General features: G+C 33.9%; 1 protein-coding gene across 1 annotated transcript; it reads right to left on the minus strand.

Moving 5' to 3' along the window:
- Positions 1–3,581: 3,581 nt before the first annotated feature.
- On the minus strand, positions 3,582–10,164 carry LOC141718094 (alpha-mannosidase 2). The gene is made up of 4 exons (XM_074520458.1): positions 9,397–10,164; positions 8,954–9,103; positions 7,781–7,813; positions 3,582–6,888 (listed from the first exon to the last, which is right to left on the minus strand). Exons 1-4 carry the CDS (start codon positions 9,958–9,960, stop codon positions 4,156–4,158), a joined length of 3,480 nt encoding a protein of 1,159 aa, XP_074376559.1. The 5' UTR covers positions 9,961–10,164; the 3' UTR covers positions 3,582–4,155.
- Positions 10,165–18,784: the final 8,620 nt, after the last annotated feature.

Genomic DNA, 18,784 nt, shown 5'->3' on the forward strand with positions numbered 1-18,784 from the left:
TGAATAATTCTTTTAACTTCAAGTTCGCATTGACCGGTACGTGGATCTAGAAAATATAATCCTGATGCATTCAATGTTATGTCAGTATTAACTTTATTTGAATGTTTATCTCCCCCTAAGGGAGGAAATATAGACTCGTCAAAATGACAATCTGCATATCTTGCGGTAAATAAGTCTCTGGTTAGAGGCTCCAAATATCTAATTATAGATGTGGAATCAAAACCAACGTAGATACCTATTCTTATTTGAGCTCTCATCTTCGATCTTTGTGGTGGAGCAATCGGTACATATATAGCACTTTCGAAAATTTTGAAGTGAGAAATATTAGGAAGTTGACCAAGTACCAGTTGTAGCGGAGAATGTTGGTTATAGGAAGTTGGTCTAATCCTAATAATATTAGCAGCATGGAGTACTGTGTGACCCCAAATAGATGTAGGTAATTTTGTTTTTAACAACAACGGTCTTGCAATAAGTTGTAGTCTTTTGATAAAGACCTCGGCGAACCCATTTTGTGTATGTACATGAGGAACTGGGTGTTCAACTGAGATTCCTACAAACATGTAATAGTCGACAAAAATTGCAGATGTGAATTCGCCGGCATTATCTAAACGAATTGACTTAATGCAATGATCTGGGAATTGAGCTCGTAATTTGATTATTTGGGCAAGTAGTTTTGCAAAAATATCATTACGAGTTGAGAGAAGACAAACATGATACCATCTAGTTGAGGCATCGATTAATACCATGAAGTACCTAAATGGGCCAGATAATGGGTGTATAGGTCCACATATGTCCCCTTGGATCCTTTCTAGAAAAGTTGGGCTTTCAAGCTGAACTTTAGTAGGGAATGGTCGAGTAATCAATTTTCCTAAAGAACATGCTGAACATGGAAGGTCATTGTTGGAAAGAACTTTAAAATCTTTAAGAGGATGACCAGTAGAATTCTCTATAATCGACGCATCATAGAGACGCCAAGATGACCTAATCTTTCATGCCAAAGTGTAAAAGATTTTGAATCTATGAGTTTGGAAGCAATGACATTGTGTGACTCAATAGTTCTAATTTTCATCATATATAATCCTGAGGAAAGTGAGTGAAATTTTTCTAAGATTTTCTTGTTGCTAGGATTAGCGGAAGTAATAAGAAGATATTCTCTATTAGTCTTAGAGGTAGTTTCGATGTGAAAATTATTGAGTCGGGTATCTTTAAAACTAAGAAGATTTCTAGTAGACTTACTAGAATATAATACATTTGGAATGTGTATGTGGGTACCATTAGGTAGGACGAAACTAACTTTTCCAAAACCTTCGATTATATTAGATACGCCGGAAATCGTTTCGACTTGAATTTCAGTTTTGGTTATTTGGGTAAAATATTTTTGGTTCTGTAGAATTGTATGAGTTGTACCACAATCAGCAATGCATATATCTTCAAAATCCATTCTGTATATAATTAAGAAACATAATTTATTTGATAAGAACATAACACACTACATAGTTCAAACAAAATAAAGCACACAATACTCACTACTATAATAATTATATGAAACTAATCTTCAGCCTCCCATATGGGAGTTTCGTTAGGTACATTCGGACCATTAATGCTTATTTCTCCAATTGTGATTCTAGGGAAATCATCTATGTTATTGTTGGCGAAATATGTTTCTACCATTTTCTCTTTTGATTTTTGAGAAGATTGGTATAACTTAACAAGATGATCTGGGGTATGGCAATTACGTGTCCAGTGCCCATCCATGCCGCACCTATAGTAAACATTTTCAGTTTTTCCTCCTCGTGGTGCCTTTCTTTTACTCTGTGATTCATATTGCCACTTCCGGTGACCAGAGTTGTTATATGGACGAAAATGCCCGTGGCTCCGACCGCGTCCACGGTACCGACCTTGACCCCATCCACCTCTATACCCTTTTCCACGTACATTCTGCTAGAATGACATGTTATTTACTTCAGGTAATGGGGCAGATCCTGTTGGTTGATGATTCTTAATCACCAATTCATGATTTTGTTCAACAACGAGGAGAGTTGATAGAAGATCCCCGAACTTAGTAAATTTGTGCTCCCTGTACATTTCTGCTAAGTTGATAATGTTGGGGTGAAAAGTTGATAGTGTTTTATCGATTTTTCTTTTTTCCGTAACTTTCTCACCACACATAATAAGCCTAGAACTTATTTTGAACAAAGCAGAGCTATATGCTCGGACACTCTTAAAATCCTGAAGTCTTAAATTAGCCCAATTATTTTCAGCTGCAGGTAGATAAACTAGTTTCCGGTGATCGAATCTATCATTTAGATTTTCCCATAAAATAAAAGGATCCTCGACTTCTAAGTACTCAGATTTTAAATCTTCATGAATGTGGTGTCGGAGAAAAATTATAGAGGTAAAGTTTTCTTCAGCCGTGGATTTATTTTCTGCCTTTATTGTATCGCTTAATTTCTTTGAACCCAAGTGCAACTTTACATCTTGTACCCATGATAAATAATTATCGCCAGAAATGTCCAAGGCAACGAACGACAAGCTTGTAATATTTGTCATACTAAATCTGAATTAACACGAAAAATTATCAAATTTTAATTCATCAATGTAAATATTACATAAAATCCTAGTTAATCGGGTGCGTTAACAAATACGAAATAATCAATGTATATATCATTATTATCATTAATATTATAAACAAATCTATATATAAAATGACAAATGGATTTTCACCCGTCATACGGACGTCTGCGTATGCAGGTTATCTCCGACCAATAATTAATTAAAGTGGACAATCCTTCTCAGTTTCGGTAGGATTTCGTGCTGATAACGTGTTATAAAATATTGGTTATAATAATAAAAGAGCTGCTAAAGAACTACTATATTTAACCGGAGAGAGGGCAATATAAGAAGCAGAAGGAGCAGAGAAAGAATGCTCGGTATATTTTTCATTCACAGATTCAAGCTATATTTATAGCAAGTGAAAGGGGACATGTAATTAATTCAAATTGTAAAAATTTTACACCTAAATTTAACCTTACTATTACATGTTTGACCACGTGACATTCAATTCACAAAATTGCCCATTTTTTTAGTTCTTTAATCAGAGATTTGGTCATCTTAATAAGTTTTTTTATCTATACAATTTGAAATACGATTCTGGATGAGGACTCGAGTTAAATCCAGCAATAACAGCAAATAAAACTATTCTTCAAGTGACTTGTGCCTGTAGATTTTTGTAATCTTAGAAAGCAAAGAAATGGAGGGCTCTGTATCCTGGTTTTAATAATAATATGAACCTGGGTAGTACTAGCAAAAAAAAAGAGGCATTCACAAGCAGAAATTCACTCTTAGAAACAGAAAAACAGAGTCATTTAAATCAAATTAGCAAAACAAATTGAAAACACTGGAGCCATTCAAATTAGGAGATATTATGAGTCTAGTTTGGTGCGGTGAACAAGGATAGATGTTATTCATACCTATTTCTAGACATACACAAGAAATTGGTTTCAGCAAATCCTGAAACAGATACAGCAATGAAACCAAAACCAAATGCCTAACATTTATCAAATTACAGAAATGTTAAGAGCTTAAAGGCAAATCTCCATTAATGCCAAGGGATATACCCAAAGTCGAGATGTAAGTGAGCAGGAATAAGATTTCGACCTCTTAACTACAACTTCATATGTATGCTAAAACTAAATTCACTTCCAAAATGTAATCACACAACTGGCATCCTGACACAAGTGATACATCCTCCATGGAGGGAAAAATATCCTATTCACCACTATTATTATTTAAGGATTAACAATACATTGTTGTATTTTAATCTTAAGAACTTGATAAACAATTGTCTTCCTCCTAGTATAGATTTTAGCATCGGCGGAGGGAAGGCGTGAACTACAGAAGTGTGTTGAACAGGAGCATAAAACCAAAGTGGCCTTCCCATCTTTCCCCATTCAAAATAGCAAAAAAAATCCTAAGTGAAATGGAGGGTTTTGCACCCGTTGTGTGCCCTTCAACTTGAGTGGAACACATCAATAACTTACTCAGCAGATGGCTAACACCGCTACACGTTGTTGCAATATATGTTGAGTCTCCTCTGCTGAGACTTAGCAAAGCAAAAACTCGGGGCTAAAATAACAAACACTCGGTGCTTTGTAATCACTGATCGGGTCGTAAATCTAACTTGTAAGCCTGTAGCTCCATTGGGGCCATAAGAACATGCCCTTCTTGAGCAATATCGTCTGATTGCTCACCGTACCCAAGCATCTCTGTGTCTTCATGCAAAAGATTTAAAGATGTAGCTTTTGCATTTAAGACAGTAAGCCCTTTAAACATGTTGAACAGATTTACAGGTTCATCAACTACACTTGAACAATCTGACCTGGCTGTGTGACAATACGAAGAATCCCATTGTTGTCTTTGAAAAATTAAAACAAATCTTGGGTCTTCAAAAAGCTGTTGAGAATACTTTGTTGGCTGAGGAACCTTAAAGCTTACAATATGCAAGTCACATGGCAACGAGGATGTCAAAGGAGAAAAAAATCTCGGTGGCGGCTGCACGGACACTTCCTGTGGCTTCTTGGCAATAAATGCATTTAGTGGGTAATTCAAGTGGGAACCGACACGGTGAGAGAGAAGAGATGGACTTAAAGGATGATGGTCTGAAGCAGGATGTGAGGTGGAAATGTTAGATTCAAGAAGGATGTGGAACACAACATTCATTGGATGGTTATCCAACACTCCTTGTCCAAGACCACGCCCATCATCTCTTGTCAATCGACGGTCAAGCATAATCTCCAACCATCCATTTTTAAGACTAGCCACACCCAATGACTGACGTGTATGAACAGAAAAACGCCGTCCACTGGTACCCTGCAAAAACGCAAGAGCAGGCATCGGGTAATAATTTCCCTGCAAAGGAATCTTCTCATAGGTTTCTCTCCTGCTCATCTGAAAGCCATTTAAATCAGTATAGAAAATCCTTTGGTTATTGATATCTGTCTTGTATCTAACTATCAATTCTTTGTCATTAAACTGATTTCCAACAAGCTCCACATGATATTCCTTCTCAATAAAAAATTGCTGTATGGTATCATCGCCATTATATATTCGAGTGCTATGAGAAATAGGGTTCTTGTCCCATTCTGTTTTGGGATAAGAGTAAACTTCCTGCATAAATAAGCCTTCAAGGATAATCATGTGTCCGCCAACTTGGATAATAGGTTGTGCATCACCATTGGGTTTAAATAGGTATGCTCCACTTTCTGAACTGGAATACATACTAATCTCTTCACCTACAACATTTTGGGTACCATCTCCATTTGTCACCTTCTGCAACAATCCAAGTTTGACATCAAAGGTGAGAGTCTGACGATGATTCGCAATTTCAATTGTATCACTTTCTACTTTTGAGCAAGTGTATGGGATAGAGCAAGGTAAATGGTCGGACCCATAAAATCTTAGTCTAGCAGGTATGGCCTTCTCACAACCAACAAACCCATTGGCAATATAATAGGTCTGCAGTCCCATTGCAGGAATCGAAGCTTTCCAATGGACCCTATGCCTCCCAGTGAACATATTGCTACTATCATGTTGAAACTCAGGAGAGATTTGACTTTTAACACAGGTCCAGTTTGAGTCCAAGACGGTTACATCTGGTCGCTCAACTGTAACCATCACAATCTCATTGCTTGTTTGCTCTAGCGGATTGAAAAGAACCACAGACTGAACAGTTCCTTCACGCGCACCAAGTGCTTTGTGTACTGGCTGGGCGTCATACTTAGATCTCACTGTTGCTGGTTCAAACAGGGATGGGAACTGATCATTCTTCTCTTGGCGGATTCCAAGAAGCACCTCGATAGCTTTAGACATAAAAATATGCAGGTCCTCTAACGATGTATGCATCCGGATACCATAGTCTTGGACGACATGGTCCTTGGCAGTACCAGTCACCCCATCATGATGTTGAAATAGAGCCAAATTCCTTCGCGCAGCGGTTAGCTTATAAGAGAAACCAGTAGGGAACTTCTCACACAGTGCTCTCTGGCAATTTCCTAACAAAAAGGCCATCATCATTTCTGCCGAACGAAGTGTTTGTTCCAGCACACGATCAACAGCTTTAAAGAAGGGTCTGGAAACATAATAACCACTCCAGTAATCTTGCTGCCTATCAGCATAAGTAAAGAAGTCACCTGATAACGATGGAAAACCTCTGATCTGACTAGATCCAGCCTCACCAGGACGTGAGTAATTTATTCTATCAGTCTCTTCGCGTAGCGTTTGGAAATAATCATCCAAGGTTCCAAATTTTGCTTCAGCATTCAAACTGGGATCAGAATTGATATAATCAAATATCAACTGATAATTCCTAAACTGAGCTTCTGCTTCATCAATAGTGACATATCTAAAATCATCTCCAAGTGGCACAAGAAGTGTATTTGTCCTGTACAAAGTTGATTTCTTTTTATACTGGTCCAGCAGTTTAAGTGCTCTATCTCTCACATTTTCTGGCTTGGTCTCCACAGGATTTTGTCCCCAAGGACACTGCTCATAGACAAAAGCATGCATTCGGGCAAAATCGAATTGACAACAAACTGCTGGTTCTGGCCCGCAAGTATGAGGAATATCATAGGAGTAAAAAGGCATCATGTGGACAAATATATCTGTGGTTTCCTTAGCATCCCAACTCTGCCGCCAAACATACTCCAGGTTTTTGTGTAAAGCCAACTCCTTCTTCAACTCATAATGAGTCCTTTGAATAAGCATGTTCTCAAAACCCATGCGACGAAGAAGATATGCCATGGTTGATGAATAACCGAACGGATCTATAGCCCAAGAATTTTTAGGAATAACCCCAATGGTGTCATACAACCACATATTTCCCTCCACTATCTGTGATAAAATATAATTCAATTAATAAATGTACAGATTCTCTTTTAACATCATCAGATTTGAAACAAAAGGAGGCCGATAAAAATTATTAAGTAGAAAAACATATATATAGGAATGTTAAGTGAAGTAACTAGAGGTCATTTATTTCCAACTAGTAGCTCTGTCGGATCAGAGAAAAAAACACGGACATCTATCACTTCTATAAAAACCAATTGGCAATTATTATGATGCGCAGCCTAGTTTAACTGGTATGCATATAGGCTATAGTCCATCTGATACTATAATTAGTAGGTGCAACATTTTTATGGAAACCAAATGCAATGAAGCAGAATTAAAGTTGTTTATAGACATGTGTAGAAAATCCTTAATTCAGTTAATAAATGTACAGATTCTCTTTTAATTTCATCAGATTTGAAATAAAAGGAGGTTGTTGAAAATTATTAGGTAGAAAAAAAAAATTATATATATATAGGAATGTTAAGTGAAGAAACTAGAGGTCATTTCTTTCCAACTAGTAGCTACTAGTAGCTCTGTCGGATCAAAGAAAAAAGGACGGATATATATCACTGTCGGATCAGAGAAAAAGGCACGGACATCTATCACTTTTATAAAAAGAACAATTGGCAATTCTTATGATCCGCAACCTAGTTTAACTGGTACGCATATAGGCTATAGTCCATCTGATACTATAATTAGTATGTGCAATATTTATATGGAAACCAAATGCACAAAAGCAGAATTAAAGTTATGTATAGACATGTATACAAAGTCCTTGGTTAAGCTAATATATAGACCATTATATGGTGGTGATCGCATTAATGACAATGAAGTACTTTTCATTATCGGCCATTAAAATGCCAGAGCAAAGAGCAGTATAAATTTTAAAATTCACCTGTTCGATGATAGCAAAATAGTGCGAATTTGCCTGCAAAAGGGAAAAAAAGTAGCCACAACGTTATTTGGTAACTGAAAAAACTTATATAAGCATATTATTACAAGTGCAAAGAAAAAGAATCACAAGGATGGACAAATCCAATTAGCAAATAACAGTATCCTGCTCAAACTTCAGTATGCAAAGCTGACAATAAAATAGTTCCAGTTAATACTCACACACTATAAGAAGTGAAAGTATTTAAATAATTCGAAAAGTGCATGATAGCATTATGAACTACATAGGTTCATTTCATATGTGAAAAATCTAACTATATACCAAGACAACAAATACGAAACAATAATTGAAATCACTCCAGTTACTACATTTTATTCTATTTTTTACAGATTTTAATATAAGGTTAAAATTCAAAACAAAAGTCTGGAGTCATTTCCACATAAACTGGACCAAAAAATATCCTATTTGGTCAAAAACCTAGCGACAAACTCCCATGTTCTACTATCAGTCGTTCTTTCATGCAATTTCGAAGCTTGGTTCATCCCTGACAAGCTTTATGAAAAAAACTCACCCATGTACTTCTTGAAAATTCAGTAACAATCTTATCCTACTGCTTAAGTACAAGATTCTGACAAGTTGATGCAGACTAATATCCTATGTTCTAAGACATGGTAAGCTTGATCCCCTTAACTGCTTGGTTAAACTCTATTGCTCCAATACCCTCCCCCCTCCCCCAAAAATTAATCTAAGCTAGGCAAATACTAGTCATCTTAACATCTGTCTAAAAGACTTCAATGTCAGAAATCCCCTGAATGCGTCTACTTTAGTTTTCTATAACCCTGCTAATATAAATGATACACCAGCTATCCATATTTCAATCCTTATTTTCTAAATATCACAAGAACTAATTAATCCTCCCTACGGAACTTAGTTGACCACATAGCAAAATTTGTAACTGACTTGAAGCTATAATCCAATGAGTTATCAATTACCCAGAAAGGCCTGTTTTATAATTAGAGCTGTACTGCAAAGCACCATTAAAGCAAAGAAAAATAGTCTAATAATGATATAAGTCTATTAAACCCGGAATTAAATACCTCAAACGAAAACATAGCAAATCAGAAGTGTAAACAAGCATAATTATCACAACACATATAGAAACATCGTAACAAGTACCTCATCGTTCATCACCCAACCACCTCCAACAATTTCTAGCTGCCCATTCTGCACTAACTTGGTAAATTCTTCTTTTTTGTCAGTTGGAGCATCCTTCCACCATCTTTCCAAATATGACATTTCTTCCCAAATAAACTTGCGCCGCTTATCCTATTAAATCCAAAATTAATCCAAAACCACTAAATTCCACACTTGCATACAAATATAAACAGCTTATCCTATTAAATCCAAAATTAATCCAAAACCAGTAAATTCCACACTCGCATACAAATTTAAACACAAAGAAATTTGCTAAATCTTGCAAAATTACAAGACACTAACTAGGCAATGAAGACTAATTATCCTAAGCATACCTATAACAAGATGTAAATCCCATAATACTATATATACACAAACAATTGCACACATACATAAACATATAAAAAAAACAACAAAAAATGCACCTTAATGAGAGTATCAACAATAGTATCAAGAATATGTCTAGATTGCCTATCATAATACTCCTCCACAGTGAGTTTCCAGCCCGGATCATTATGCGAATGCGGAACCACAAACACCTTCAATTTCTCGAAATCCCATTCATTCCCATTATACCCAACCTTCCATCCTTGTTTCCAGGGCCCACCATCTACATCACTAAACTCAATCTTATCATACAACTCCTTGGTAGTCAAATCCACTGACGCCACTCCTCCACCGTGATCCACCGGTTTTCGATACGAAAACTTAGTCTTCATCCTAATCAAACCACCACCACCTGAAGAATCGGAAACAAAGTGAGATGAAATGGGTCTAGGCACGCCGTACTTGTAGATGATGGAGATGAATAGGAGGAGAGAGATGGAGAGGCCGACGGCGAAGAAGTTGGCCGTGAGAAAGTCTTTGACGGCGGCGCGGCGGCGAGGTTTACGGTGTTTGGATGATTTGGTGGTGGAGGAAGGGAGGAGAGAGTGGGCCCAGCCGCGACGGGGGTTGTTGGAACCGCCGAGGTAAGTGGAGAGAGGCATGGTGGGGAGTGAGAGAGAAAGTGAGGGACGGGAGTGAGAATTCTATTAGTTTATATTATGTTTAGTTAACTGAAATGGGAGAGAGATGAGATCGAGAGAGAGAGAGAGAGGGAGAGAGATTAAACTAACGAAGGCTGTAATGTTTTGGACATGCCCTTGTGTGGAATTAGAAACGAAGACCGAAACAAATTCCCCTATTTTAGAAAGTGGTGTTTTGCCGATTTACAGACAGCCAGTTTAACTGCCTTCTACAGATCTCTTTTGTGTTTTAATTATAACAACCAAAGTTACTGCTTAATGCATTGCTTTTGTATCTGAAACTGATTCTCGCACATTCGTTTATGGATCCTAAATTACTCCTCCTATTTATAAATTTTATTAAAAAAATTATGTCGTAATTTTTCGGATATTATCATGCAAGTGTGGGAGTGTTTTTGACAATAGCAATAATATAGTAATTGTTTGCGATTAACTTTCATCAATTTGTTAAATAGGATTGCTCAAAAATTTATTTTTTATTGCTAAGGTTCTGAATATCTCTTAACCGCCTGATTTAAAAAATATATAGTAATAATTAAGATGTACAATTAAATTCTTTTAAAATAGTAAATTGATATCAAAAAATATTATTTTAATGAAATTATTATTTTATTAATTTAATTCGGTCAAGATTCAACCGTACTATTGTAAAGTATATAAATATAATTATTCAAAAGAATTGGAAAATAAAAATTCAATAACTGAGTCAGACACACTTACAGGGATTTAACCGATTAAAAGATAGTCAAATTTTGAGTTCAATTTTAGTTTGAAAAGTTGGTTCCCTATATTTTACTATTTATTTTAAGAAAAAACAAGAGAAATGGCATGCTAACGTATGCGTGTCATGACACATTGGGCGAGATCTTGATTAAAAATCAAGAATTTGACTCCTAAAATATGAGAAGCAGTATTCGTCCGAGGGGTTTTAACCCAAACATACGCATGCCATGCTTGCTTTAGCATTCGACATGCCTACACTTCCCTGGGCCCTGCCAACACACAAGCCCAAAGTAACTGCTCACTATGTTGTACCACTAGTCTTCCCCTAATTCTCCGTGACTCATCATTTTTTGTGTATAAATAATATTAATATTATGTTTTGTTGCTGAGAATGAAATAAAATTTAATTAAATCAATGAAATATTAGAGGTTGAAGAAATTTTTGTAGATAAAATTAGTGAGCAAGTTTATTATAATAAAAATTGCAAAAAAAAAAATTATAACAAGTAATAAAGAATTTTTCCTTAAAATGGGGGTGTTTATATTTTGTTTTACAATGTTAATAATTGAATGAAGGTACGAGTTAAAAATATGAATAATCACACATATTATAGTTTAAATTTAATAAGTGATAAAAGATGTAAACAAACATTCACCGAACATCACATAAAGTATTGTGCTTAGTAATGAAATTTATCATAACGATTTAAATAATTTAGTTCATTTGACTTCCATTCCAAATCTATATCTATATTTTGATAGTGGAGGAGTACATATCGTTTCAGACTATTTTCACTTAAATTTTTACTTTTTAAATTTTTTAGTAAAATATATTTTTAAGACATTTAATAACAACCTAATAGTCATTAATTATACATATTAATTATATATTTAATTTTCTTTATGGTATTCATAACTATTATATATTAAATTTACTCAATGTTATTCAAATAAAATTTAAGTGGACTTTTTTCTGAGCATTATAATTATTGTTTCAATATAAAATATTAGTTATTAATATGAGGAAAAATAGTTTTAGGTGAAATGATAAATTATTTATATTTCGTCATTTTTTATTACCCATTAAGATCAATGCAATTAATTTCGAACCGATAGGTTATTAATATGAATACATACATACATACATACATACATACATACATACATACATACATACATATGTGTGTCTGTGAAATCACGACTATGAATTATTTAAAAATTTCATTTTTTATTACCTATTAAGATTAGTGCAAATTATTTTCGGACAACGGTAGGTTAGACGATATAATTTTCGAGAAATAATTTATTTCTGATAGTGACAAACGGTGATAAATTATGCAAATATATAAAATTTTCAGTTTACATCTAAAATTTATATATAATTAATATTGACATTTTGACACATGAGTAAGTAACATATGACCAAATCTATTAATTTAACTAACAAGACCTTTTTTTTATTAAATTTAACTAACTTAACCCTTATCTCGATTGATTAAATAAAAAAGTATGCACTTTCTATTATGTTATATTATACTTGAATAAATTACTATTTTAATTAAATAAATTCTTAGACTAATATTAAACACATATATTACGAGAGGGGTGACGGCTTTTAGAATGTTACTCAATTATATTTAAAATTTATAGTATCAACTATCAAATAATTGATCTCGCTTAATAATATTATGAAAAATATCAATTAAAATAATTTTAGTTTCGCGCGTAGCACAGATTTATTACATAGTCTTCTTAATACGTGATAAATAGTATAATCATTAATAAAAAAATCTATGGCCCACTTGTTTGGGAGTTAATGAGTCCGGTAAACGGGAATGAGCTCCTTATTCCCTGACCATAGCATTTGAATTGTGTTTTTTTTCATGTAAAAGGGTCTTTTATTAATTAGACGAATCAACTTGCAAAATATTCAAAAGCTCAATAGGAACAGTACTCCTATTAAGAACTCGTCTGGAAAAGAATAAGACTCTCTCGCCATATAGTGAGCAGCCTCATCAGGGTCGTCTCCAGGATTTCGGAGGCCCTAGTGTAAGGTCCCGTATGAGGGCTATTTTAAGCTAGAAGGGGGGTTGAATAGCTTAATTACCAATTTAAAAATTGTTGTGGAGTTTTTAAAAATATTTTATCCCTTTTAATAACTTTACCGAGTGGTTATGCAGTCTATATGTGCGGAAAATAAAGTGCAAGGAAAGAAAATATCACACAGTGATTTTATCCTGGTTCGTGATGGCGCAACCTCTAATAGATTCGCTCACCCCTACTCCAGTCCCCGAGCTCCTCTCCCGGACTCGGGATTTTCCCTTATAATAAACTCGCTCCTTTAGTAGGCGGAGAAGCCTTTACACCCTTTACAATTATTTGTCTTGGTGTGTAACACAAGATCACCACCTCAAAATAAATGTACTACCTACACAACTTATCTTAGACAATAACTCCCCGCTATTTTTCAAAGTTGTTTTTCAAAGTTGTTGTAGAGCCTTTGTATGGACTTGGATTCCTTAGCTTTTGTCGGTCTTGGATCTTAGTGATCCGTTCTTGGGTCTTTCCTCTTCTTCACGGTGCGAAGACTACTAACTCCCCGTTAGTACGTCTAGGACTTGGGTCTTAGAACGAGAATCACCTCACGTCACTTTACCTCACTACAAAACTAATAAGACAATCCACGAAACAAAACAAGTAGGAAAAGATTTGTTTTGAACTAGTATGTTACTATACTAGCCCACAAGTACTATAATATCCAAATAAGAATATTAAAACTAATTAGTTATACTTGACTTAGAATAATACAAGATGGTCAAGTATATTTATAATTACTCCTTTATAGATTTAATAAAGTTGTGGAGTAATATGAGAAGTCCCTTTTTATATTAAGCACTTAGGGCTTATGACTTCATTAGTATTCTTCTTCTTTCGATTAAGTATTTATGGATTGAAGAATACTTTAGTTACAATCTCAGAGTTGTAATTTTACCTTTAAGTTTATCAACTTAAGGTTTTAAGGTATATTTGTATATTGACGATTATAAGGTCAAAGTATATTATTTTAACTTTAAGTACGTTTATAAGATTTATGAGTCTTAGCCAAGATCCAATTAAATAAGTGTAAGTAATTGGCTTAAGATTGTGCTTTCGAAGTTTGAACGAATAATTACGAGTATTTTATAGATATCGTAGTATAACCCCACGGAACACTGAAAGCTGTTAGAAGGGGCTTATACGATATGACTCGTAATTGTTTATATACACAATATGTGTTAGCCAAGATCCAATTAAATAGCGTAAATTAATTGGCTAACTCGTGGATTTGATTCGTCCTTAATTTTAACGGATGATTACGAAGTGTTTATAGATCGAGTTATAATCTCCCGGAACACTAAAGATGTTAGAAGGGATTAAAACTTTGTTTCGGAATAATTTATGTGCACGAAATGGTTAGCCAAGATCCAATTAAATAAAGTGCAAGTAATTGGCTAACTCGTGAACTTAATTTGTTTTGATATTTGATAAATTACGAAGTGTTTATAGATCGAGTTATAATCCCCCGGAACACTAGAGATGTTAGAAGGGATTAAAACTTTACTTCGTAATATTTTATGTGCACGAATAATGTTAACCAAGATCCAATAATAAAAATAATTGGCTAACTCGTGAACTTTGGTCAAATATAATCTTCCCTTTGGAGATAAAGTACTTTTGTTTATAGATCAAGTACTTATTCGAATTCCGAGTTCGAATCTTAATTCTCTTGAGAACTTTGTTTATAAGAGATCTTGTATTAGAGATTAAGATGAAGTAGATAAATTAAGTACAAAGCTCAAATAAAAAGAACTCAAATAAGAAGCTAAAAGTTACCACTTTTGAAGAACGGTCGGAAAAGTTCGCCGGAAAAATTCGCCGGAGGTTCGACCGGATTTTGGCACTTTGGTCGAACTTGGGCAGCCCTTTGGGAGTCCGGGAAGTGGTAGTGGATGAGCTCACTTGGTGTGATAAAGCTTGGTTGGGTGAAGCTAAGCTTGGGTTTCAAAAACCTTGTATATATAAGTATATAGAAGAGAGAAAAGGTTTTTGAGAAAAAGTGTGTGTATAGAATTTTAAAGAGATGAAGAAAAGCACGTCTTGAAAAACTCCCAGCAACTTTGTGCCTCTTTAGCTTGAAGAAAATGGGTTGGGGTGGGGGTTCATTTATAGGAGAAGTTGGATGGATTGAATAGTGGAGATTTGAGGAAAACAGATGGTGGATGATGTATGTCACTTGGATTGATGACATGGCAAGTAGGTTGTGTTTCTTTGACATAGCCATATGAGAAAAACAACTTTATGGTTTTGAAAATCCAGCTGATATATTTGAATATATATGTATTTTCCTTTTCTTTTAATCATTGTTTAATCACTTTAATTAAGGATTAAACACCATTAATTATGACCACCTTAAAAACTCATAAATAAATACCATAAAAAATATGATAAATACTTAAATAATATAAAATGATGTCCTTCAAGTTTTGGTCAACTTTAGTCAATGGTAACTAGGTCAAACGTGGTCAACTGTGGGACCAACTGCCTCGATTTTTGTGCCTGGACAAAAATTCTCTGAATGCTACGAAATTTTTACCATAATTATAAAATACCATTTAAATGATCCATACCAAATTTTAATTCATTCTAGAATGTGGAAGTATTTTATCTAAAAATGAAACTGTTCTGTCAGCCTTTCTTCCCAATAAAAATATCGCTGGTCTTAAAATAAAGGAGATGGATCTTTTCACCAAAGTTTTAACTTGTATAAATAATTAAAATATATATCCTAATATATAAAATATATTTGGATGATATAAAATGTGTTTGAGTATTTTTGAATAATTTTCTCCGAGAAATGCTGATTTTACGAAACAGGAGAAAATTACTGTAAGTATACAAGAATGAGTTGCAAAACTGGATATTAATATTCCAACCATGAATATTAATAATCTTTGATTAAAAACTCTTTTTATATATGTAGAGATATATTTTTGGAGCGAAGAGTTAAATATTTTTGATATAACACGAGACCTCTAAAGAATATTTCTGTAATATTCCTTATTCGAGCTTGTTGCCATATTCATGTTGCAACACAGATCTAAGAAATATCATATCTTGATGTTTCTTCTTTGATCATATTGTCTTAGAGATAAATTCCATAAAGATATAGTTTGATATTTTGCAAGAATGGAATATCTCTTTTGTCTGTTTAAAAGACATGATTTTGCTAGTTTGACTTTTTGACTTTTATTTGGATCAGTTAAATTCATGTCCTAATGGAGAGGATCTATGTGTTCTTAATTTTATGTTTAATCGTACAAATACCAAAATAAATAATATATCGAAGATATCCTTTCAATCTTCCACTTTTTGGTATTTGCCAAACAAACATAAAATTATCAGTATGTGCTTCCCCTTGGTGTATGCATGAATTTTTGAAAAAATATTTTGCACATAAAGCATTTATTTACTTGGAGATTAAATCTCTTTCTTGAGATCCTGCAAAATACTTTGTTAGATGTATCATACAGTAATAGAAGCACAGATAGATCCTTGTATATCAAAAAGATATAAATTTTCTAAATTTTGAAAAAGAGTGGTCCAATTCTCTTATCCTTGTTCGAATTTATCATAATATGATCATAATTTCTCTTCCCCTTTTATTTGGTATATGCCAAAAAGAGTATATATTTATGAGGAAGAGTTGTATCCAAAAGTATTGACTAGGTAAGCATGGCAATTTGATCATAGATCTAGTCAAGTACATGTATTTTGATCAAGTAGGAATTAGATGCATGATATTGTTGATCTGTTTTTGCATGTATTGAAAGAAAACTGTTGATGTGATACTGTTGAGATATAGTCAGTTTAGCAAATCAAAATAGAAGAACTGTTTTAAGCATGCATGGTTTGATTTAAAAGATAGGATGTAATGTTTAATAGCCAATACTAATTATATCTATTAGTAGTTGATCCCTTTTCAATTTGATTACCAAAGATTGTAGTCAAAACAAGTTTTATAAGAATAATTTCATGATTGTGTGATTTAGCCGCCTGTTTGAACTTATATTTAAAGATCAGTTAATTAAGATTTAGCAAGTTCATTTCATTTTGACAGATTGCATGTAACTTTAGACAACCTGTACTAAGCCAATTTTATTATTTTTCAGTCTGGAGTATATCTTGATGCATAAGAACAAGGCTTTAGTGTTTTACAATCTAAAATACATAATTCTGCAATCTCAAATTACAAGAACTGTCACTAATACAATCTAGTCTTTTTGGTACAAAATCTAATACTAATACAATCTTTTTCTATTTCTAGGTCTAAGTAACAAACTACACAATTTGAGATCTAATATAAACTAGTTGATGACATTACATTTAATAAGGTCTAATACAAACTAAAATTCTGTCTTGAATGAATCCAATTTAACAACAGCAGCTAAGCACACATTTTATAAAGTTGACCAACTAATACAATCTAGTATGACTGATTGACTAACCAGAGACTATACTTAACACATCAGACTAATAGTGAAATTGAGAATAAGGTGCACATACCTTTAGAATGGTAACTGGGATGGTTTGTGCATTGAGAAGTGTGAATAGTATAGATAAAACATATAAAGGATAATGTTCTTCTCACCTTTTATACCTTTAAAATGCGCTTTCCTGGAATGCATTGTACTGGACTTTGTCAAGTTCTATATATTGGTAGATTCTCAGAAATGTACATTTCCTGCAAATTAGTTTGACACAGAAAGCAAATTCCAGCAATTTTCATAACTGTTAGCTATATTGAATAAAGTACTGGAGTATCTGCAAGAACAGAAATGTTCTTTTCAATTAGTATGGTTTAATGGTTGAATATAAGTGATTATATATCAGATCTAGAACCTGCACAAGAAATAGATTTCACAAACTCATATTTTTATACCAGAAAACATAGAAATATTTAAAGTCAGATTTGACTTTGATCCTGCATAGAATGATTAGTGAGTTTAAGAGTAAACTTGTAGTATAATAATGATAGAGTATGCAACACCAGAAGTAACAGAATGCAGAGTATATTACATAGAACAAAAGTGTTTATATCAATCAGTATGGTTCACTGATTAAATAGAACAAAGTTCTGCACCTATGTTAAGAGATTACAAAGCCTAAGGAGCATACACTCCATCAAATCCAAACACAGTTAAACAACAATTCAAGATTACAGCCAACACAAAGTCTGATAAGTTACAAATACATCAGATAATAGCAAAATAGTTACATAACAACAAGTACCAGCACAACATCACAGAGCAGACTTCATCATATAGCAGAATCATGCAAGTTAACCAATCACATTTCCAGCAGCATCACAGATATGAACCAAATCAGGCAAGTTATCAATCAGTTGACCTTTAGCACCCACATTAACCTCTTCTAACTCATGAATCATAGCAGTGTTATCATGCATGGGGACTTAAAAGGAAGAGACAATGTCATGATCATTCATGCAAGGAGTTGCTAGAGTAGATGCAGCCAAATGCTCTAAATATGCAATCCTATGTTTGCAAGAGGCAGTGAGACTCTCTAATTCTCCTACTGTTTCCTTAATCTCATTATTTTCTTCCTTAACCCTTTTAAGTTCAAGTTTTAATTCATGAAACATGGTTTTGACAGACTTAAACTTAGACAGAAATACATCTTCCTTTCTTATGAACTGAGGAATAACTGTGGGAGTTGCCTCTTGAGGTTCACAATGCATCAGGGGCACTTGTGGCCTAATGTGTTCATTAGTGATTTGAGAATCAGCAAGATTAGAAAATGCTTCATACATGTTAATGTTGCAAAGTGCAAAGAAGGATGAGATTAACATACCATAAGGCATATAATCTACAAGATGTGCATTGATCATGTTTAGAAGAATAACATAAGATATACTGAAGTGGATTTTGTTTGTGCATAAAAGATATATGATTTTCAAATCAAAGAAATCAAAGTACTTACTTTGATTTGGTTTTGGCATAACATT

The sequence above is a fragment of the Apium graveolens genome, chromosome 4 (genome assembly GCF_009905375.1).
Source record: "Apium graveolens cultivar Ventura chromosome 4, ASM990537v1, whole genome shotgun sequence".
Taxonomy (NCBI): Eukaryota; Viridiplantae; Streptophyta; class Magnoliopsida; order Apiales; family Apiaceae; genus Apium; species Apium graveolens.

Excerpts from the sequence above, each read along its gene's own strand:
- LOC141718094 (XM_074520458.1), bottom strand. The coding sequence starts at position 9,960 with ATGCCTCTCTCCACTTACCTCGGCGGTTCCAACAACCCCCGTCGCGGC. Across the intron at positions 9,104-9,396 it reads TTGTTGATACTCTCATTAAG|GATAAGCGGCGCAAGTTTAT; the intron begins GTGCATTTTTTG and ends TGGATTTAATAG. Across the intron at positions 6,889-7,780 it reads ATTTTGCTATCATCGAACAG|ATAGTGGAGGGAAATATGTG; the intron begins GTGAATTTTAAA and ends ATTTTATCACAG.